Source organism: Pecten maximus, chromosome 7 (assembly GCF_902652985.1).
Source record: "Pecten maximus chromosome 7, xPecMax1.1, whole genome shotgun sequence".
NCBI classification, from domain to species: domain Eukaryota; kingdom Metazoa; phylum Mollusca; class Bivalvia; order Pectinida; family Pectinidae; genus Pecten; species Pecten maximus.
The window spans coordinates 26,295,967-26,321,422 of NC_047021.1; the positions used below are offsets into that span (position 1 = coordinate 26,295,967).

At 34.8% G+C, this 25,456-nt stretch overlaps 2 protein-coding genes across 2 annotated transcripts; both read left to right on the plus strand.

Annotated features, from left to right (window-relative positions):
* Positions 1–8,563: 8,563 nt before the first annotated feature.
* On the plus strand, positions 8,564–12,667 carry LOC117330401 (orexin receptor type 2-like). The gene is made up of 3 exons (XM_033888665.1): positions 8,564–8,680; positions 9,636–9,723; positions 9,980–12,667. The coding sequence occupies exons 2-3, from the start codon at positions 9,672–9,674 to the stop codon at positions 11,368–11,370; spliced, it is 1,443 nt and encodes a 480-aa protein (XP_033744556.1). The 5' UTR covers positions 8,564–8,680; positions 9,636–9,671; the 3' UTR covers positions 11,371–12,667.
* An 8,327-nt stretch (positions 12,668–20,994) lies between these two features.
* Positions 20,995–25,068, plus strand: LOC117330402 (prolactin-releasing peptide receptor-like). The gene is made up of 2 exons (XM_033888666.1): positions 20,995–21,296; positions 23,781–25,068. The coding sequence occupies exons 1-2, from the start codon at positions 21,289–21,291 to the stop codon at positions 24,997–24,999; spliced, it is 1,227 nt and encodes a 408-aa protein (XP_033744557.1). The 5' UTR covers positions 20,995–21,288; the 3' UTR covers positions 25,000–25,068.
* The last annotated feature ends 388 nt before the right edge of the window (positions 25,069–25,456 follow it).

Genomic DNA, 25,456 nt, shown 5'->3' on the forward strand with positions numbered 1-25,456 from the left:
TTTCGAAAGATTCCGGTTTCAACAAAAAATATATAGATTTTGTTTCAGTGAATACTTTTTGTGTGTGTGTAATATTTTGACTATTTCAGGGATAAATCCGTTCTAGTACGGACTACCTAGTCTAAACAAAAGGAGTCTGATAATTAAGAAAAAAAAACAAGTATGTTTAAATTGATACAATTATTTAACGGAAAAAATACCAAAGAATTGGAAAAAATTGGCCAAATATATCAAAGCGGCAAATGTCAAAAGAATTTCTTTATATAGTTATGCTCTCCATGTGTATTGTCTCTGGCACGAATTAATGTTTTTTTTTTATGTTGTCAATGTTATGTAAAATTTTGTATATTGTGTATGTGTAGGATACTGATGAGTCGAAAGACTCAAAGTTAATAAAGAACTTGAACATGAACTTGGTAATTAGCACTTTATAAACAAGAGTCATTGGATTCATTTTACACAATCTACCAAAGAATAATAACTTCTTAATGTCTATATAAGCCTCAATAGAGATCCTACCAAGTTAAGATGTACACATGTCTTTTGTGGACTTTTTTTTTCTCAAGTCCTTGAATATATTTATTAATAAAATGTTGTGCTTTTTCTATCATTACTATTTCGGATTTTGCCGGTTGTCAAAGCTTGCATCCATATAAGGAGGACGGATAAACTTTAATCTTAATGAGCTTCACTACTGTTAGAGGATTGAGGATGTGCACCAGAGCGGACAAGGGACAATGTATCCGATCGGAACTTATTACAGGCTAATGGTTTTCTCTCAAAAGAGTTTCGTTGAGAATTTAATACAAAACCAACATGAGTAATGCTCTCAGTCTGTGGCATTATACAATTGTACTATTTATACTATTTGGATTTTTTGAAAGTTAAACTTTTGCTTTTTATAGCAGAGAAGAAAACCGCCATTTCGTAAACTATAAGTCGCACACACAATGTACTGATATCATTTTCTGAAGACTTTAAAGACCCGTACTCACCAGAAAAATGTCTGCCCGTGTAGGAACATTTAAGCATTGAACTGTTTTTGTATGGTATTTATGATCTATTTGAATGCCAGAGCTTTGCAAGCAAACAACATAATGTGCGTTATAACAAATAATGTAGACAAAATAATTAGTTGTTAAATTTAATCATCCTAGATATTGTAGTTCCGGTTTGTGTTGTATTAATACGCTGATTAGTGTAGCGCGTGATAGATGGCATTTAAACGTACATCAATGCCAGATCTCTCGAACAGACGATATAGTGACAATGCCAGACAAATGTAAATATTGACACATGAATCAACTACTGCTGCACATAAGCCAGAATTTCATTTGAGAATTCGTTATGTATATACATGTATACTAAATACATCCTGACAGACAACGTCCCTTGTAATAATCCACGTTCCATTTTAAGTATGGAAGAAAGTAAGCAAATAAATAAAACACAACTTTCAACATACATTTTTATTATATGTACTAGAATCCACGTCTTGTGGTTAAGTCCCAATTGTATATGTTTTGTACAATGCTCAAGCGTGCCACACAGTGTCAAACGCTTTGTTATTGTCTATAAAAGCACCGTATACTTTCGAACCGTATTCAATATTATGATTTATACATTCTTGAAGACTGAATTATGTTCATAAACTACACAAATTCTTTTGACAAGCAGTCTGTTGTCTATTCGGAAACAGTAGGGAATTTAAAACTCGTTGTATTCTTTATGATGAAACCATTTCAAACGTTTTAAATAATACAGGTGTCAATGTAATTCCCTTATAGCTATTCGGATCGTCTTTCGTTTTACCTGTACCTTTATATCTAGATATAATTATACCTTCTTCCAGTCTTTTAGAATATATTCATTTTTATAACATTATTAAATGATGTGACAATATATTGCAGAAGTGTTGTTCTACCATGTTTAATGTGTTCATATACTATACCGTCCCATCCTCCTGCTTTCTTAGATTTTAGACTTCTAGACACAAAAACAATCTCCAAGGTGGTGATACATTAAATTAGGTGTACGTCTTCCTTATTATAAACCTTAAACAATTTATGATTTCTCTGTTGAACGTATTATCAATGTCTCCACCATGTTTATCCTGAAACATATTTTCAAAATGTGACACCCTCGCTAAATTACATTGTTGTATTTCATTTCGGTTTGGCATGTTTTGCCTTTCCATGTTTTTCTTATGTATAATTGACAGAATAAATTCAGGACAAGCCCATTACATTTCATTAAATTGGTCAGACATGTAATTATTGGATGCATCACGGAGATTTCTTCTAAAAGAAGTTTTACTTTCTTTATAAATCAGAAAACTGTTGAATAAGTTTCTAGATTTCCCTTTACTTGTCCATATTTGTCTTTCAATTTTATTTATGATAGTTTGTTGGACCAATATGGCTTTAGATAACCTTTTTACTTTGTTGTAGGTTAAGAAGATTTCGAGGATTGTAAAATAGAAGATACAATATCTCAGCTAAACTTATCTATATCTTCCTAGACACTTGTTCGTCAGGTAATTCTATTAACTTTAGATTGTTTTCCAACACCAGCCTATCATTGGTTATATCACCGATATAAAGTGCCTTTCCCAGTAACATTTTACAAAGTTAGATGTTTTACACTTGGATGATAACTGAGACTTTTATAGAACACACAATCGGGCTGTTCTCAGACACATTCATAGCGCCGTCATCTAATACTTCACATGAATCAACAAGGTCAACCTTATTTGTTTGGACGATAACATGGTCAATACATGTACATTTACTGGTCTGGGGTCATTTCATTCCAAAATATTTTATCAACAATACATAAATAATACATACAAATATTTATGCACGCAAATACAGCTTTCTTAAAAGAATCAGACAACAGGCTAAGCCTATATAAATCTTCTTTGAGAAAAAAACTTCAGGTTAGACCCGACAGAAAGATGGGGTCAATATGTATAAACAGGTCATTTGCAATTTGACTTTACATTGGTAGACAGAAGGTTCGTTCTGTCTTAAAATATCTGAAAATTTCTGGATATCTCGTCATCTTTAAATTGGTACCAAGGACCCTTAACTTCAACATTCAAATTACTTATAAACAGAGACATTCGATTCTAAAAGATTTATATGGTTAATGAAATTTCAATTGGTCTCAATGAGGCTGACATGTAAGCCAGAAAACAGCAAAAATGCTCCCCATTGCGAGTTTGAGTGTGAATCTGGCTGTACAGTAACTGTGGACAAATGTAGTGTAACACTCTGCATGAGGGACAAAGTGGAGGTTTTGTCATGAAATCAGGAAGCATCACTGGGAAAAAATAATATTCAGATTATGATTTTTGTTGCTGTTGCTGGACGGTAGGTTACAAACATAATGATAAGTTGTACAGTTATGTATTTAGAGACTCAATGCCCTTCACTGAGATATATAATTAAAAAAAATCATCTTTGAAATCAAAAGCTCATTTTGATTTTAGAGGATGCGATTTCCCCCCATTGGTAACTGTCCTTACAATAAAACTAGCTCCCGCATCTTCATGCCTGGCCAGATAGACTACATAGAAAAATACATTAACCTCCAATGCGAACCAAGCTTGATGGATCTGACATAATGCTATTTTCAAGAGTGTCAGATAAGTGTCAGGTCGCTAAACTTCATTGTTGTTGTTGTTGTTGTTGTTGTTGTTGTTTTTACATGTTTCGTTATTTCGTTCTGGTGTTGAGCATCACTGACAAAGTTTTTCATCCCAAGGGTTCCTCAGGTATAATTGAATTATCCGTTTCAGAGACATTTAAGAGATAGATGAACAAATACATCTTTATAGACCTATCAGGAAATTGATGACCCCTTTTTTAACACATAAACGGCAAATTTCCGCTAAAATCATAGACTAAACCTGCACTTTGTCACCATCTCGTCGTGTCCAGATCGAAAAAAAGACGAATTTCGAAAAGACATTTAAATTACTTTATATCACCTATACTATCTGCAGACAAGTTCCACCAACGGAAATGTTGTTATATTCGTAAACTGATGCAGTGTAGAAAATTATGTGCATGACATATACAAAATCAAAATTAATGACGCCATCATTTAAGACATGGCTACTCAACGTAAAATGATGACGTTACGTTATTGTGAGCAGCGTTATATAGCGCGTGTCAGCTGTCTTTACCCCCCCCCCCCCCCCCCCCCCCCCCCCCCCCCCATCCTGTATGAGATTAATAGAATCTATCATGGGGGTCTGTTCCGTGGACAGGGATATCTCAACCCGAGTGTAAGAGTTTGGCCAGTCAGCACAAGGCTTGTTGAGTGCTGGCCAGCCAAACTCTTACACGAGGGTTGAGATATCCTTGTTCGCGGAACAGACCCATGATTGATTATTTTTCTCACATACTTGCAACCAAACGTGAGTTTTTATGAAAGTTTTTCCTCGCGCCATCTTAAATGCTCCTTGGAATGTGCGTCAAAATTTATGACGTCATCATTTACGACTTGGTTACTCAACGTAAAATGATGACGTTACGTTATTGTGAGCAGCGTCATATAGCGCGTGCCGGCTGTCTTTACCCACCCTGTGTAAGGTCGATTTATCTTTTTCCTAGCAACCGCCGGATAACCCTGTGAAGTATGTGAGAAAACCCTGTGAAATATGTGAGAAAATATTTTCCTCCTGTTTAATAATACGTTTTGGTCACAACTGTTAAACAAATAATTAGATTAGAACAAAAACAAAAACAAAACAAAGACACCTAAAACGTTGTTTTTTGCTAAATTGTGAAATTTGACCAGAGATCAGAATTAAAAGTAAAAAGATTTTGGATAGTTGATTCATTATAAGCTTTGGTAAAAATGTGAAATATGAAAGGGTGTATGGATATTTGATATTTTTAAGTTCCAAACCGTTTTGAATTTGTTAAACATAGATGCATTTATATTAGCATCAAGAAAACTGATATGTGCAGTGCACCCGTTGACCCGTTATTTGTATGCTATATACAATAGATGTTGATCTGTCCCCTGTGCTTGAGAGTTACATGTATGTTAAGTACCTAATTCCTACACATGGTGTGGTTTAACTCGCTATTACCGGTAAACATTTTTTTTTTTATACGAAGTCCCCGGGAGATGGTGAGGGGTTGACGATGTGACTATTTGTATACGTACATACTCTGTAAAGGGTTGGCGTAAACGCCACTTCAAACTTCCTCAACAATTAAGTAGACGTATTGGTTAACAACCACCATCACCGCTCTGTGACGCTTATAGCATGGGACAACACGTACTTCATCTTCCCGAGAGGTTGACGACAGACTGTTGTATTTAATAGCCACAAACACTTGTCAAATATCTTATGTAGATCTAGTATATATATACGATATCTCATATGTTATACAATATATTCTATATATAGTATAAAAGACATCTCATATGCTATATAAGAAAAGTATCTGATATCGCTGTATGGAAATAATGATTGACATTGGTACTTGGATACATTATATTTGAATTGTCGTACATCGACAATGTGTATCTTCTTGAACAATTACATCAATGCCACTCAATGTTTTGCTACATCTATTAAAAGGGTGCATTGAACAAAAAGTTAGTAGTATAATGTGTAAGGAACTTTAAGTGGTTTGTTAATTGTTCTAACTTTCACATATATCGATCTATATTTAAGTATTTTCTGCTTCAGGTACATACTGGTGCATTTTTATCTTAATTTTTAGTCGGTAAGTGAAATTCTTTTGTTGGTTCAAACATTATATCAAGACGAAATAATTTCCTACTCTTAGCGATAATTTACTTGTTATTTGGGGATGTTATGACATGGAATATACCGTATGTCTCTCTTTGTCGCCATTATTGGCTGTATAGACAGGGAGGTGTCGAACAATAGTCCAGTGTAGGAGTAACTGTCGGTGCCTTTCCTTTTACCAGTGTGTTAATTGTTACTTACATTGTAGTTAGTAATATGACTTGAGAATGTCAACTCCACGTGCCTACTACGGCCAACAGGAAACTTCGGATGTAGATTTAGGGAGGTCATCGTTCCGGTTTGTATATGACCGGATACAGAGTCATCGATTAGACTGACTCGTGGATATTGAGTGTTTATCACTAATCAGTTCCGCACTGACTGGGATGTGTTCCCGGAACAGGATAAGGGTCTGATGCCGCCATCTTTATTTTGCGTCGTACGGTTGTTCTTAATCTACACACGTCGGGGAAAAAGAAAAAAAAAAAAAAAACTAATTTAAAGCAGCGTCCACCTGGAGTAGTGTTTTTCACTGTACTCTTAGTCAGATAATTCTCAGAAAAAAAAATCAATATTCACGAAAAGAAAAACAAAGATAAAACGATATTTTTTGTTGCCCCCGTTTAGTTGATCAAATGCTACGCACACCAAACTATCTTTTCTCCATTTGATTCCGCAACCAATGCTTCCAATAACAATGCTTCATAACAGTCTTACCTTTTATCTGAAACTAAAATCATAGAAATCTGATATAATTTGATGATCCTATCTCGAAAATTCAAGAGACAATCTGATCTGCCAATCTCTATCAAATATGTGCATCAGTAACATTGATATTATTAATATCGTTTTTCTGAATATAGAGAAACATTATTTTTGAAACCCAATATTGAAAATTAGGAAATATTGAATTAAGGGACTTTTGCGCCCTCCCCTTCGGGATTTTGAGATTTCGTTTGAGTATTTTTGTTGGACCCTATGACCACCTTAAGGACACTTTATTTTGGTTCTACTGTATCTAACTCCTTGCTTGTTTTGAAAGATGCTAATGTCTTGCGTGACTTTTGTACATGTCCATTCCTTCGATAACACGAGTGTCATTACGAGGATGGCTATAAACTCTTTTAATTCATATACATGGAGAGATATTGCCAATATAATAATATATTATTGATCCAGCTGGATTGAAAAAAAGTAAGCATTAATTCAAACAAGCTTTTGTTAAAAAAGGACAAAAATTTCACTTTTAACGATTTTTGTCATAATGTTTTGTCATTATGCTTGTCATATTACTTGTCATAATGCTTGTCATAGTGCTTGTCATAATGCTTGTCATAGTGCTTGTCATAATACTTGTCATAGTGCTTGTCATAGTACTTGTCATAATACTTGTCATAATGCTTGTCATAGTGCTTGTCATAATACTTGTCATAGTGCTTGTCATAGTGCTCGTCATAGTGCTTGTCATAATACTTGTCATAATGCTTGTCATAATGCTTGTCATAGTACTTGTCATTATACTTGTCATAGTGCTTGTCATAATGCTTATCATAATGCTTTTCATATCTTTTTTGTCATAATGCTTGTCATAGTGCTTGTCATAACGCTTGTCATAGTGCTTGTCATAATGCTTGTCATAGTGCTTGTCATAATACTTGTCATAGTGCTGTCATATTGCTTATCAAAATGCTTGTCATATCTTTTTTGTCATAATGCTGGTCATAGTGCTTGTCATAACGCTTGTCATACTGTTTTGTCATAGTGCTTGCCATAGTGCTTGTTATAATGCTTGTTATAATGTTTTGTCATAATACTTTCAAAGTGCTTGTTATGTTTGGTCATGTATTTTTCACAAACAGTTCTAATGACAAGAATATCGCAAACAACATTTATAACGATGGTGCTCTATTGTTCATAGTAAATAGCGTATATATATATATACATTATAATTTGGTTTGATATAACAAATACACATTGTAATTTCACCATATCAAATAAAATAGTCATGCAATTTACAAATAAAGTTCAAATTATCAAACTGGAGTGAGGTATTTGAAACTTGGTCTGTAATTGGTCATACAATGGCATACACCAAATCTCAGAGCAATGCATCAATGCATCATCAAGCATGATAGCAAAGACAAATAAACTAAACGCTTACCAAAACTGTGTCTCGTATGAACACTACCCTGACACAAGGGTTTCCTAAATATTTGATGGAAATTGCAGATTTTCCCGAAATATCACATTAGTGAAGAGGAATGTAGTTATGGATCATCATATTTACCCCTTTTACCTGGAACTTGGGACAAATGGGAAAACTAGCACAGATAAAATCTGTACCCTGTAGTACCTTCCATCTGGAGTTTCTGGTGAGAAAATTTTGAAATTCCAAGAAGCGCATATTTCATGTTTATAGGGAGTAAACTTACATATAGAATCTGAATAACGCATAAATGTACCTTGATGGTCCATTTAGAATAACAGGCTTAGGGAGACAGCATGGATCTACAAATAGTTAAATAGAAAGTTGTTGTATATGCTTTTTCTAAATATTTTGTTTTTGTAAAGCTACGCTGAAATCTTGAAAATATGGAACAGTAGCATCAAATACTATGAATATAAAAGTAGAATAAATCTTTAAAGATCAACACATACTATGAACACATACACATCTTGTAATATTTTAAGAATTTTGTACCTAATTGTCAGTAGTAGTGTGAATGAGGTGTATACAAAATGCTGTTCGCCGGAAGTATCTGTGGTACATACTCCGAGTATACGTAGTAATGTAAGTTTGTCAAGGAAGTTATCAACCGTGCAACATCTGTACCGGCTCATAATCAAATTGAAGACAGCCACGCAAACTGAATCTCATCAAGATGCTCGACTCTTCTTAAGGTAGGTACAAAAAACGGCGCTACTATGAGATAATTTATTTCCAGAATTACCTTCTCTCTCTCTACATCAAAGTACAATTTCACGGATCAATATTTTCACAGAGCGAACCGATAGCAATGCCAGTGACAATTAGAAAACTGTTAAAGAACAGGAAAAACAGAAATGCTACATAGGCATAGTTAATTTACTGTAGATTATTGTAGATCTCTAAAAAACCTCCCTATCCATACGACTCCAAATTAGTTTCTGTATACCTACAAGCCAACTGAGCGGCTAGTTCATTGAAAAAAGGACATTCCATCCGATCTTACTTTCTTCAACGATCTTGATTAAAGACTGACTAAAGTAAAAGCGTTCCATACGATATCTATCATTTACATATGTTACCTTGCTTCCAGAAGAATCGACATGAAATGCTGTTTGCTCGTATTTTGATATTATATTTCAAAATCCATGTTAACTCTTATTTTTTTTACTGTATTCCTGGAAATAACAATAATATTCCAACGAAAGCATGCCTTTAGCTTTAAAAAGTTACAATCGATTCTCAACTCGAATATCAACATTATATCTACACTACAGGATACAACATGACAGTAAATCAGGGATGACAGTCTGTTCATGATAGTTTGTGTCACTAATTGGTTTTATTGATGTTTTGATAATTGCGGTATGTTATCTTCCATCTCAAATTCGCTAATATTGTCGGTCCACCACCCCAGATGGTATATATCTTATCTCTTACTTACGGAAGTATTTAATAACTGGATCGAAACAATGAATCATTGCAATATGGACATTGTGTCCTGTTATAATGAATTCTATCCTGGATCCATTTATGAAGTGGGTCGCGTTTGGTAACACTTAGCCTGCTAAATACTAATAATAGCATTAATATGTATATATTGAAAGTGCTGAAATAAAAAAAATTCCTCGCCGTTATTTTTTATAACAGTAATCAAGAAAACTGCGTCCTCCCCCAAAAGACAGCATGGAGGATGATGAGACTGATACACCTATCTACACTACCAGTGCCTGGACAGGTATGTATCAAATAGTAAAAGCTCAATTTACCTGCGATAAAAACATCATTACCATTTACATATATGGCAGTGCTGTATTTTCATAGAAGTTGTAATATTTCAATTATTAATCGGTTATTATATTTTCATTTAAAACGACAAAAAGCTGATACTCTATACAGGCTTTTATGATAATATTGAAATGAAAAAAAGAATATTCATACTATTATATAAAATTTATTATTTTGTTAATCCTTACTTATTCCTTATCTGACAGTGTCGACGACTATGTATCCGCTGACGTCATCAGGTGGTGGAATGGACACCAAGGTCAATGGATCTTCATTTACCGAAAGTGGTATGTTGATAACTACACCAGGCGGTCGGATGCCAGTCGGAAACATTACCACAACAGCATTCCCTCTTGGACTTCTGGAGGCACTGAACGACGATAAAGCTCTGCTGTTCCTTCCGGTTATCATCTTCGTCGCTTTTCTGATGTTGACGGGTGTTATCGGAAACATTCTTGTCATTTATGTTTATTGTCGTAAATATAAGAGTCGATCGTCTAACTATTTTATTGTTGCCATGGCAGTGTTTGATCTTTTGTCCAGTACGATATGCATGCCCATCGACATTTACGATGTCAGGTTCCACTACACTTTCTACAGCGCTTTGGCTTGTAAGCTCTTTCGTTACTCTCAGAACGTAACCACGTTCGGGTCGGTTATAATCTTGATCGAAATTGCGTTTGATCGCTATGTCAAAATCTGCAGACCTCTGAGGATGGTAACGGCGCTCAAGACGAAGATTCTCTGTGCTGTAGCAGGAATTTTGGCCATAATTTTGTCGGTTCCAGCATTAATACTGTTCGGTATCACCAGGGCTCCAACGCACGTGACTGGATTGTACGGACACGACTGCTCAGTATCAGACGAATACAAAGAAAGTTTGTTTCGCGACATCTTCTACAAATACTTCATCCCTCTAGTGTTTGGTGTGGCTTTCATACTACTAGCCGGATTGTATATCCGTATTTGGTATGAAATCAGACGCAGAAAAGACATCATCATTGGCGACAAGCCTGCATCATCTAATCGACCAAGCGACGAACATCCAGACGGTGGACATTACATTGTTAAAAGGCCCCGATATGCCTCAAGTGTCAGCGACGACGAGTCAAGTGTATTTACAAACAATAAAAGATCTTTCAAAAGATCTTTGTCAAATACATCACGCAAGTCAAGGTTCGGAAGTATATCTGAAGCTCTGTCGCAAGTAAAAGTCTCCAGAACAACAAAGATATTCATAGCGGTCACCGTGGCATTCGTTCTTAGTTATCTGCCGACGATGGTGGTGCAGGTGTTTGTATCTCGACAAAAAGGTTCTGTTTTAGAAATCTCTGAGGAGAAACAGCTTATTCTGAAACTTTTTGCTCGCTCTTACTACATTAACAACGTGATAAACCCTGTCATATACAGTTTTCTAAATATCAACTTCCGCACGCATTGCTCAAAGCTGTTCACGTCGGCCATTACCAGTTGTAAGGGGTCCTTCCATCGACGGACAAGTTCGTTCAGAGGATCTTTTCGCAAGGTTAACGGAACACGATCTGACTCTAATAAAAGTAATCCTACCAATGACTTTGAGATGGACCAGTTGAAGTAACACTGTTCTGCTATCGTACCTACGCATGGTGTTTAGAGTTTGATTTTCTGTAAATAGAAAACAGAACTTGTAAGTGTAGCTTCATCCAGCAATAATATTAGTCAATAATATAGCCAAAACGGAGAATGTATTGAATAATTGGGCGCCAAATTCAAGAGGTACCATAGCAACTAATCAGTTCAAAGACACTAGTTTTTAACTTGAGTGCTTTTCTTTTTAGAAAATATACAACACGACTAATTGGTTATTATTTATATCCGTTCTAGTGATTTAAGTTTCATGTTTACTCTTCTGCTAACAGATTTGATACATTCACACAAACACACCCGCTCCCCTCTTGTTATAGTTGTTTTTTGTTCTACTGGATTCCTATTAGATTGTATTGTTATACTTGTAATATGATATACATGTATTTGTTACTTTTTAAACAGTGATCTCCATATATTATACAAAGTCATTTTATTCCTTTTGTAAATATGTTTGAATCGGCTTTGTCATCGTTATATATTCATTTTTATCTATATGTACATCTTATTGACATTGAAGAAATGCTCAGTCGTGTTCGATTTGCGTTACATTTGTTCGTTGATGAGGAAATGAAATGATGCATATTTAAACAAAGCTCTGCCCGACAGTAACATTTCAACTTCAGTTAGAAATTTCTTGTCAAACTGAAATGTACAGCAAAGGCATGCCATAGAAATACTTTAACGAGGATACTTAACGTACATATATGATATTTTCATAGATATTATGATATATATATTTCTCTATATTTCAATTACACCATTTTCACATTCTATAACATATTTCTATTTTCTGTAAACTGGGCAATTTCTAATTGTGTTTCTTTTTCTTTCTGTATACTTGTATATGAATGAATTGTTTACATTGGTTCCACTCTCTTTCCTCTGTCTCTCTCCTTTGTCCATCTTCTCTGTCAATGCCCTCCTCTTCTGTCCCTCAACCCTGTCCCAATACTTTGTCCTTATCCCTTGCCCTCTCCCCTGTCCCTCACCTCTGTCCTTCACTTCTGTCTTTCTCCTCTGTTCTTCACCCCTGCCTCTCTCCTCTCTCATGTTTTTTGGTACTATCTTCAGTCAATTCACCCTTTACATTCGGTTGAAATGTACTTGAATATTGCGAGCTTTCATAAAACAAGATTCACGTTTATTATATCACTATATATCACACCTGTATAATTTTGACTTACATATAATCAATCTTTATTCAATAATGATCGGTACTGACAAGAATACTGATGTTTGTTTGATAATAAACTATTTGGAACAAAATACATTTTTTTTTATCTTTTAATTGATCAAGGGGAACATTAGTAAATATCAACAATCATTTTTTCCCAAGTTGGTTATGAGACTCGTTTACATAATCTTAAATCGTCTGATTAAATTCTGGAATATATTCAAAATACACAATACTTACAGTAATGCAATAGATCAGTGGTGACGTTAACACGCCTTGTAAATAGAATAATACCAATGTGGTGTATATCGTAGTATTGGAAATGGTACTATTTACTTAATACGTTGTAAATAACGACATTAACGTCATATGGGTGAGTTGTTAAATACCAAAACCCAATTATTTGCATGTAATGCTATAAGAACAATAGGGAAAACTGGTCGCCTTTTTGTCCGACTATCCGATTTCAATTGACAGGTCATGAAACAGCTGTGTATCGGATATTGCTTTAATGTTCTAGGTGTATCACTTACAGCGATCAATAAAATGAGGACAGTAAATCTCGACTGCGAAATAATGGAATAACGTATGGCGTATTTAGTCTCCCTATTAGGCTAACCCAGATAATAAACTTGTGATAGACACACTCAGATGTGTGTCATAACAAAATATAAAATGGAGATGCGCGCAATGATGAATACTCGCTAAATGCTTGTCTTAGAAACAATGCGAGGAAAGTGTAGTTAGCATAGTCTAAGATTAGCGGAATGTTTTCAGAGCGACAATCGCGAAAGTATGATTACCGCTAAAATAAGTACATTTAAAGAATGAATAGTTATAGGTACGTTATTCATATAGACGTACACTTTGTGATTGCTCCCCCCCCCCCCCCCCCCCCCCCCAAAAAAAAACCCCACAACAAAACAAAACAAAAAACGGAGTATTAAGACCACTCATCTTGTACGTGCAACTTTGTATCTTGAACGAACAAGATAAGAAGTTGTACTTACAAAATATATACATTTTTGTAGTGGCCCTAATAGGTCACCAAATTATTACTCATTTAGTAAAATTTTATTCTCGAAAAATAGTATGATTTAAAAAAAGTTGTGTACACATTCAGTTACTGACAGTTTATTGTGAAGCATATGGTATACACAGCCCTGTCTCGGTGGTACAGCTTGTTTATGTTTGTATATTTTGTTATGGTTTTAGTATGAATGCAATGTAAGATTTGAAAAATATAAATACTAACGTTGACATGATAAAGAATAATAATAATAAAAAGTAGAACATGTATTTTCCTGAGGTATCTTTACAGATGGCGTATGTGTTGGTATTAAGTATATCTTTTACGTGTATCATTTAGTATACGTGTAATGCACAACGAGAAACTTTTGTCTCGCTCAGCATCTACCATTTTTATGATAAACATTTGTCTCGCTCATTATCTACCAATTAGGATACAATGATAAACATTTGTCTCGCTCAGTATCTTTCATTCAAACAGGTTTAATATGGAAGTGTAAAGAATATTTAAGATAAATGTTTGTTACCCAGGAGATCTCTCGATAGTAAGTTGTGCAAAACAAGACTTCCCTTGCATAAACAAAATAAAGATAAAATAAAATAAAAATAAACAATCAAACAAACAAAAACTGATGTACTTGTATTTCAACCATGAAGCACACCACTGACTAATCAAGTATAACTTTATGAAAATTTGCCTAAATGAATAGTTAAGCTGCTCAAACTTTTTCGATCAAGACGGGTATTTGACTGTCTAAACACTGGTCACATATAATATAAACCCTTACGGTCAATCTGAACATATCGGTCAAGTTGTTGTTGACCAAGAATTGACCGGAAGTAAATAACACTTAAATGGTTCTGTAATCATACGATGGATTCCGATATAATAAAGGCATACTTAATGAACATTTACTTCTGATTTACTCTGAATGTGCGAGACAATATTTAATTCCAAATAAACATAATTACATAGAGAGACATGTGTCATCGAGACATATTCTTGACGCAATCTGATATGTACATGTATGCTGCCCTTGTTCTATGATAATCTGATAAGTTATAATTATCACACTTAACCATCGATTATCGTTAACACATTCAGGCTCGGATGAAGCAATTACTATAATGCATATTTGGAGAGGATATAATGCAAAATGTAAAAGATACAGCATTTCTGTTTCTGCAATATTGCGTTTGGAAATGATTACGATAACACTAAAATATCAACATAAGAAACAAAATATATCAAGCATTGACGTCATAGTCTTGATAATTTGTTCAATTTGCCCTTCGTCCCTGACCTTTAAATAACAATGAGGTTCTCGGAACTGTCTTCTTAAATAACATACAAACTCGTTTTAAAAAGCTAAGGAGGTAGGAGGAGACGCGGTTTACCGTTAAATAAACACCAACCCTCACAATTTTCGCGATAGGGCGATATGAGCTGTCAATAACACCGTGTACTATCTCTTAGTTAAAACGAGCCCAATCAGCATACACTAAGTATTTCCGGTGTTTGTATATCTCTATAGCTTGCCATACTTGACTGGTTTCAATAGGGACAATATAAAGGGCATGAAATAACGATTAAGTATTTTTTCGTCATCGTGGTTTCCATTCCTTTATTTTAAATAAACCTGCAGATACAGTTAAGTGACTTTGTTTGCTGGATTTCATAATTCAGAAATAAAACTAAAATGAACTATATAGAATTGCTTTAAAGCAGTCGAGACATTTATGGTTCTATAATTGTATTGAGTTTCCCCCCTTATTTAAAGCATTGTTAAAAAATTCTGTTCGCTCACTGATTTCCCATCAATAAGCAAAGTTATCATCGAACGAGGTATGATTTAGCTTGTAGTAGCTAGATGTTACATGTACCTTACTGAACAAGAGCCCGTCGCCTAGTTCTAGACCAAATGGACAAAAGGTCTCTGTGAATAATAAATAAAAGCATAAACTTCCAGTTGAATCTCAAATTATCAAGCCTTACTCCCATCAGTGTGTAAAAAACCACACGCATACTGCACTCATTTAATAAAACAAAGAATAGTACCAAGAGAAAACGTGAAACACCACACGTATTATGATTAACCTTCTCAATTGAAATACAGGAGTATCTCTCAAAATACCCTAAAATAAGCAACCTTTCCACACACCAACCCCCAAACAACACACGAACTACAATCACACAACCGCACATGCATAACAATAGTATATCTAACAATGTCTCCTATATATTGCCCTCAAGTAACTACATACACGTAAGTACTTTGTATATTGTGTACAAATCTGATGATGGAGGTGAAGTACTGCATTGTTTACATTTTGTATCTCGATTTTCTCACGCTGTTATAAGCTTGATACACAGCATTTAATTGTGGCATATATAATATGTGGTGTTCTAACTCTTAACCCGACCTTTTATGACACATATTTGATGTAGTTTGATATATTTTATAAAATTTTCTCAGATCATGACTTCCTGTAAATCAGTTCGACTAGCGGAGTATTTATAGGGCCATCCATCTTTATTTTCAATATGCCAAGAAATCGTTTAATGTTTGCACAACGTATCCACATGATATTTGTAAGGCCAAACTTTTATGTTCGATAATGGTCAAATTGAGTCGTAACACATTCCTTTGAATAGCGAAAATGGTAGCAAATAAACTAATATATTTGTGAAGGACAAGCAAAAACACATGAGATCACATTTGAAATGAACGTGCCCCACTAGATTGATATACTGTATATATGTATATCTCTTTTTAATTTTGCTGTATACCTATATATATATTCTTTTTCTTTCTGCGATTGCTCCAAGCTAAGTTGTAGTTTTGTACATTGAAATGTGAAATATTGTTTATCAGGTATTTACAATATATCTTTCTTTTGTTGCGACATAAATAAGTTGTAAAAGAATTTTGTTCATTCGGGACCCGCTTGTTTTTTTTCCATTATTGAATCAAAGATTTGATCTCTATTTGAAAATCATTCGTTAAGATATCAAGAATGTTTCTATATTGCTGCTTATATAATCATGGTTGAGCTAGAATGTTCACGGTTCCTAACATTGAGGAAATTAATATTACCAAGTAATTACATTCTTGATTAGTGATATTGTGTGCTATAGTTACGGTGAAATGTAAATCTCACAACACTATACTTACTTATTTAGAATGGCCGTACCTTTCTTTATATTAGTGAAATTGGTATTGAATAAATGCAGTAAGGTGAAGCTTGTTTCTGTCATATTATTAAAGATGAAGTTCAATTATTTCTATACTGAATGATATTCTCTTGTCCACTATCTGGATAACCTCAACTAAGACTGATTCACAATTCACCATAAAGGGTGTTAAAACCTTCCTCTTGTAAGCCATTTACACACATGGATGTAGGTTATAATTCTTAATTTACTCAGCAGAATCTTTCGCAGATTTCTGAAGTAATGTGGTGATGTTAGTTTATATATGTATTACTGTTGACCTTCAATCAACATATACATGTACATGGTTGGTCATTAAAGACGGTGGAGACGGTAGTGGTGGAGCTTGATAGAGATTAACAAATCGAAAGATAAATGCAAAATAATTGGTTTTGTTTTTATACGAGGAAAGCGATATGCATTGCATTGATTTGTACGATTTTGTCATTTCTCATACATAAAAACTACGTAATTAATGATTAACAAATTATTATGAGAATGATTTAAATAAAAATTAATCACTTCTAATCAAATCATGGTCAAGTGGAACACGGAAGATCAACACAACATGACTCGATTATATATACGGTATATACATGTATGTACTTGCGGTACGAACATTAATGACATGTACAATTAATATACAGTATACTCATTTTAAACACCTATCGTAACATTAGAAATACAAAACTACATATATACAAGTACATGTACACTGATGTTCCCAACCGAGTTTTTGATACGTGATCATTTTACACATCAACAACCTTCTTGGTTTCAGGGTAGGAATTCCACAGTTAATAAGTTGATTTCTATGTATGATACGATAGTTAAAAATCTAGATAATGGTACAGATATATACTTAGTTTCTGTTACATCAGCAAAGTTTTAGATAGAGTATAGCACAATGGACTTTCATTTTAACTTGGAAAATATGGTTACTCTGGGTGTTTTATTAAATGGTTTGGAAGTTATTTATTGACAGCAATCAACGTGTTATATTTGAAGGATATGCTTCTCATTACAAAACTAATTCTGCTGGAACCCTCAAGGTTCTCTTCTTGGCCCCGTTTTATTCCCTTTATTCATTAATAACATTACTCATGAAATTAACACTACAAAACTTTTTGCTGATGACACGTGTCTATCTGTTATTGTTTATGATGATGTAATTACTCCAGTTGATGATTTAAATAATGAATCTATATATGGTTGTGCTCATACATGGACAATTCATTTTAATCCCCCAAAACAATATTGCTATAACTTTCACTAGAAAACAAAATAGACCTCATTCCCCGCTCATTTTGATAATCAGGTAATAACTTTCCTAAACATTAAGGCTTAATATTCAATACTAAAGGTATTTAGAGTGATCATATTAAAAACACATGATACATCACGGAAATGGTTAAATATTTTACGCATGTTAAAACATAATTGATAGGAAATCTTTAGGAGCGTTAAATCTTAATTTCAGTAGACCTATATTAGAATATTCATCACCTGTTTGGGATAATTGTACCACTGGAAAAGAAAAACAATTAGAATCTGTGTAAACAGAAGCATTGGAAATCATAACTGGTCTAAGAAGTTAAACATCAAATTTTAAATTACACCGTTAAACTTGTTTTGAGAAACTAAAAGTTTGGCGTAATAAACATGAATTATTTATGATGTTCAGAATTATTCACTTCTTAACTCCTGACTTTTTGTATAACATTATCGAACCCTTCATTATTTCACAAGACACTGTAACCCTCATCTACATACTTACAGATTGGTAAATATTCCTCTATCTAGAACTTGTATTTATGATCGAAGTTTCTTTAATAATATCCTTCCATCATTTCTTCGCCTTTTCTCGATACCGTAAAAAACTCTCGGAACCCTCAAGAAAAGGGACAAAATCTTAGAATTTTTCATTACCTGCAATCCCCCCAAAATAGATATATTATTATGTCAATTACGTAGCAATGCCCTTGATTTGAATAGTGAGAGACATAATGATAATCTAATGCTAGATCCAGCTTGTTCCTGTGAGGCGCCCAATGAAAATGCTTAACATTATTTCTTTTTATGTCCCGTTGTACTGCTTATAGACAATACTTAATGCTGTTTTTACATAACTATATTGGGTATTCAAATGTAGAATTGCCTACATAGGGTAACTCTGATATATCACTTGATGATAATAGAAATATTTTACCAATAGATTTAATCAAAACCTGATAAAACTCAAACTAAGTAGCCTCATTATTATCCCTGCATATTTCGTATTTTTGTTTATTATTCTGATTCAGCATTTAGTTGGTAGTGTGAATGCTAGAATCAGTGTTAATTAGAATTCATGTGTAAGTATTGAGTTATTAGTTATTACGCGGATTCAAATGTTTGCAAACAATCTTTTTTTCATACCCCAATGAAACTAAAAAAATGACATCAATGCTTAACACAAACAACACTCACTATACAATCACATCAACACTCACTTTACACACAAAACAACACTCACTTTACACACAAAACAACACTCACTATACACACAAAACAACACTCACTTTACACACAAAACAACTCACTTTACACACAAAACATCACTCACTATACAATCACATCAACACTCATTTTACACACAAACAACACTCACTATACACACAAATCAACACTCACTATACACACAAAACAACACTCACTATACACACAAACAACACTCACTATACACACAAAACAACACTCACTATACACACAAAACAACACTCACTTTACACACAAAACAACACTCACTATACACACAAAACAACACTCACTTTACACACAAAAAACACTCACTTTACACACAAAACAACACTCACTATACACACAAAACAACACCCATTTTACATACAAAACAACACTCACTATACACACAAAACAACACTCACTTTACACACAAAAAACACTCACTTTACACACAAAACAACACTCACTATACACACAAAACAACACCCATTTTACATACAAAACAACACTCACTTTACACACAAAACAACACTCACTTTACACACAAAACAACACCCATTTTACATACAAAACAACACCCATTTTACATACAAAACAACACCCATTTTACATACAAAACAACACTCACTTTACACACAAAACAACACCCATTTTACATACAAAACAACACTCACTTTACACTCAGACAACAATCACTTTACATTCAATATACAACTCCTATCATTCTAGAAAGTAACACTCTTGTGATTTTGAATATGCCATCAACCCTTTGACTTATCCCTTAAACCAATCATTTTTCACCCAATAAACAACACTATCAACTTACACACAAACAATCCCACCAATGAACAGACAACCAGATCACTGTTTTCAATATAATTCTATAATTTCAACGCAAAACGATCACTATCGCATCAAACGATTCTCAAATATCAGCAAGCCGATTTTTTTTCCACCACACCCCATGGCTTCAAAAACACACTATGCTATAACTTCACACACACACACAAACCAAAACAACATTGTTACACTCTACAGATCAATATCCTCATCTCATCACTTTATCAGTTACATTACACAAATATATTTTTTCTTGTCGGTTCGAAATAAAAAAAAAACCCAACTTATCTTCTACTACTTATGTATATCGTAAGTAGTCTCATCAGTTGGTATTTAACTGATACTTATTCTAACCAATTACATTTCATCTACCAAAATATACAACTTTATGCATACCCAAATGGGTGTTCGACTCGATTGGATTAAGGGATTCTAGAGAACAGCTTAATTTATGCTGTGTCTGTTGAGAGGGACACAACAACCTGATCTGAGAGCAGTGATATACGGGATTTACATATTGAAATAATACTCTCGTCAATACGTTTTATGAAATGATTAGTAACATAAGTATGACATTCTCAAATTCTGTCATTCTAGATACTTCGTCAATAGCTGTACAGTTTGTAACATATTTATATGATGTTGTCCTGCGTCTACGATCGGTGCCGTAACAACATTTATCCAAGTGCGCTACAAATCAATTCAATGTTACACGCTAATAGTGTCTCAATAACTGTCCATTACCTAGACAACCTCCAGCTCGATTTATCATAATCAATTCTGTTGTAACAATATCACGACTTACGTTCGTGGGAAGTATACGGTTTAACCTAAACACGGTAGATAATAGAGAGTGTTCATTTTACAATATTGTTTGTGTTTTACACGCACCACGCCGGAAGTGTTTGGAGCTACCTGCGGTCAGCTGCGCGGGGATATCGACACTAACCTTGTCACTCAGAGCTCAGTAGAACCGACGACAGTGGACGTATGCAAACAGATTCTGGTCGCCGGACATATGAGTAGCTTTTTGTCAGAAGTTGTTTAAATTGGGAAATCTTCAGATAACTAAGCATTTAAGTAGATGGTTCAACAAGGTTAGGACGCGACTGGTCTACAGTCACATAATCATGACAAGGTAAGTGCTCGCTAATATAAATTTTTATATTCCAAAATAATGGTGTTCAAATCAAAATAATTTTAGGAGTTGTTATTAAAACGGATGGAAGTTCATTGGATCATCATATGTTATCTATATCTGCTATTTGTGCCATTGTTAAAACATCCAAATCTGTACCAGAGATTCGGGATGAAGAGAATTGTTTTAAGGATTTTACACATGTAGAACTCCTTGGCTAATGAATAATTTTAAAGAACGTGAAATATGAAGCATAACTCGTTAACTTTGATTTCACCTGCCTTTAGCTATACAAATCTCTACACCACCTGTCTATAGCTTCCACTCTATATATCACCTGTCTATAGCTACCAATCTCTACACCACCTGTCTATAGCTTCCAATATCTACACCACAGCTACCAATCTTTATATCACCTGTCTATAGCTACCGATCTCTATATCACCTGTCTTAATTATACAAATCTCTACACCACCTGTCTATAGCTACCGATCTCTATATCACCTGTCTTTAGCTACCGATCTCTACACTACCTATCTATAGCTTCCAATCTCTACACCACCTGTCTATAGCTACCAATCTCTATATCACCTGTCTATAGCTACCGATCTCTATATTACCTGTTTTTAGCTACCGATCTCTTTATCACCTGTCTATAGATTCTACTCTCTTTATCACCTGTCTATAGCTACCAATCTCTATATCACCTGTCTATAGTTACCGATCTCTTTACCACCTGTCTATATATTCCACTCTCTATATCACCTGTCTATAGCTACCGATCTCTATATTACCTGTTTTTAGCTACCGATCTCTTTATCACCTGTCTATAGATTCTACTCTCTTTATCACCTGTCTATAGCTACCAATCTCTATATCACCTGTCTATAGTTACCGATCTCTACACCACCTGTCTATATATTCCACTCTCTATATCACCTGTCTATAGCTACCCGTCCCTTTATCACCTGTCTATAGCTACCAATATCTATATCACCTGTCGATAGCTACCGATCTCTTTATTACCTGTCTATATATATATCAGTCACTATACCATCTGTCTATAACTACCCATCTCTTTATTATCTGTCTAAAGCTACCAATCTCTATACCACCTATTTATGGCTACCAATCTCCAAATCATCTGTCTTTAGCTACACACTCTTTATCACTTGTCTATAGCTTACTCTATCACCTGTCTATAGCTATCAATCTCTTTACCATCTGTCTATAGCTACCAATGTCTATATCACCTGTCTATAGCTACCAATGTCTATATCACCTGCAGCAGCCAAACTCGCTATATACATCACCTGTCTATACAAATGTAACTACACACACTTTAACTACAGCCCAACACGCCTATCTATAACTGATGTCAAGTGTGACTTAGATTTTACCTGTCTATAACTACCACTCGGACATTACTAATAACAAACCCGCCATATACATCACCTATCTATAACTGATGTCAAACCTACCTTATATTTCACCTGTCTATAACTACCTCTCGGTATAACTACTAACAAACCTACCTTATATTTCACCTGTCTATAACTACCTCTCGGTATAACTACTAACAAACCTACCTTATATTTCACCTGTCTATAACTACCTCTCGGTATAACTACTAGCAAACCTACCTTATATTTCACCTGTCTATAACTACCTCTCGGTATAACTACTAACAAACCTACCTTATATTTCACCTGTCTATAACTACCTCTCGGTATAACTACTAGCAAACCTACCTTATATTTCACCTGTCTATAACTACCTCTCGGTATAACTACTAGCAAACCTATCTTATATTTCACCTGTCTATAACTACCTCTCGGTATAACTACTAACAAACCTACCTTATATTTCACCTGTCTATAACTACCTCTCGGTATAACTACTAACAAACCTACCTTATATTTCACCTGTCTATAACTACCTCTCGGTATAACTACTAACAAACCTACCTTATATTTCACCTGTCTATAACTACCTCTCGGTATAACTACTAACAAACCTACCTTATATTTCACCTGTCTATAACTACCTCTCGGTATAACTACTAACAAACCTACCTTATATTTCACCTGTCTATAACTACCTCTCGGTATAACTACTAACAAACCTACCTTATATGTCACCTGTCTATAACTACCTCTCGGTATTACTACTAACAAACCTGCTATGGAGCTAATGTGTCTATAGCTACACCTCTATATCGACTAATCCGAGATGACTATCTCTTGTCTATAGCTAAACTCTATACCTTAAATCAAGCCTGTCATATTTGATTCTTATATAAGTGTTTAATACTGATATCTATATACTCTTCATGAGAAATAATAACATTAACTTGACAATATAGCATTTTACTCGTTATCACCTTAAATCGTATGTAAATTACATATGTACACCCATATGTATCGACTGTTTTGTCTTTGCATTGAAATGTTATTGGTAATCTCTCTCTCTCTGTTACTTCAGTTCGGATCACCTCTGGTGTGGACCTACCAACCATACAACCGGCAGTAACGAGTCTTTCGAATGGTCACTGCTCAACAAACTCAACGACGAGAAGGCTATGTTGTACCTGCCAGTCATCGTGGTGGTCGCCGTGCTGATGGTGATTGGTACCATCGGCAACATCCTCGTCATATACGTTTACAACTGGCGACTTAAACGACGATCAGCCAATCTGTTTATCGGTACCATGGCCATTTTTGACCTGATGAGTTGTGTGATCGCCATGCCGGTTGAGATACTGGACCTTAGCAATCCTTACATGTTTTATAGTGGCCCTATCTGTAAGATCTTCAGATTCGCCGAGTCCATCACGGTGTATGGTTCGGCTATAATACTGGTACTTATAGCATTTGATAGGTATTTTAAGATTTGCAAACCTTTAAGAATTCTACCATTATCTCGAATCAAGCTGATGTGTGGTGTAGCTGGATTTCTAGCTATTCTCTTCTCCGTTCCATCTCTCCTGCTCTTCGGCATCACGTGCACGGAAACACCAGTGATCGGTCTGCGTGGATACGACTGTTCAATTGATGAAGCCTACAAGGGCGGTCCTTTCCAGCGGGTCTATTTTACCACGCTTATAATAATGTTCATTACAGCATTTTCATGTATGATAGGGTTCTATATCAGACTGTGGATAGAAATCAAGCATCGACGTGACACAGTTATATCTGATCACGTGACCTCTCCGAAATCACCGGCAGTGGTTAGGAAGTTCAAGGTCAGCAGGAACAGTACTAGCGACGAAGAGTCTGCTTCAAACAGTCACGCTTCTACCGAAATGTGTAAAAAGTCCAAGAGACTCGCAAGTATCGCAGAAACATCGCCCCAAATTAAACTTAGTCGTACAACGCTAATATTTTTCTCGGTTAGTATAGTTTTCATTGTGAGTTATCTCCCCGGAATAGTTATCAACATCTTCCGCGCATTAACGCCAGATTACCACTCGTCAATGACACCACGAGAGGAGGTATTGATGAAGTTATTAACTAGGACATACCTCATCTCTAACACAGCTAACCCTTTTGTTTATAGTTTTCTCAATACCAATTTTCGCTCACAGTGTAGAAAGCTATTTACGTCGGTTGTGTATTGTTGTAAACAGACAATGGTGAGAGAAACGTCGCCTGGTTTACGAAAGAAGAGTAAAGAGTCCCAACAAAGTGGAACAGAAAGATGACATTCGAACCCTACAATGTACAACTAAGCATTGTTTTGTATTTTAAATAAAGACAATCGTTCAAATTCATCGTCTTTTCTTGTTTTCTTATAAGAAATACTTTTCAGGAAAGCGAGCGTAAAATCCAGGTGAATTGACAGCATGAGATGGACAAACAGCTTTCACATCTTTAAAAAATAATATGATTCTTGGTGTTTTGAGATTTTTTTTATTTGCAAATATGTGGTTCATTATCGTATGATATGTATAAATAACTATACGTATGACCCTTACACGTATTATGTATGTGTCAGTATGTGTATTGAAGGGTTGTCTTCCTCCTATGTTTGTTTTACGGATGTACATGTTAGACAAGGTTATAACTTATTACGATATCAACTGCATGGTTACTAACACTTAACTAATGTCTGCGAAGTGTGCATTGATATTACCATTACACCCTCTGCGTTATAAAGCA

Coding starts and splice junctions, on each gene's coding strand:
- LOC117330401 (XM_033888665.1), top strand. CDS start 9,672: ATGGAGGATGATGAGACTGATACACCTATCTACACTACCAGTGCCTGG. Junction 9,724..9,979: donor CACTACCAGTGCCTGGACAG/GTATGTATCAAA, acceptor CTTATCTGACAG/TGTCGACGACTATGTATCCG.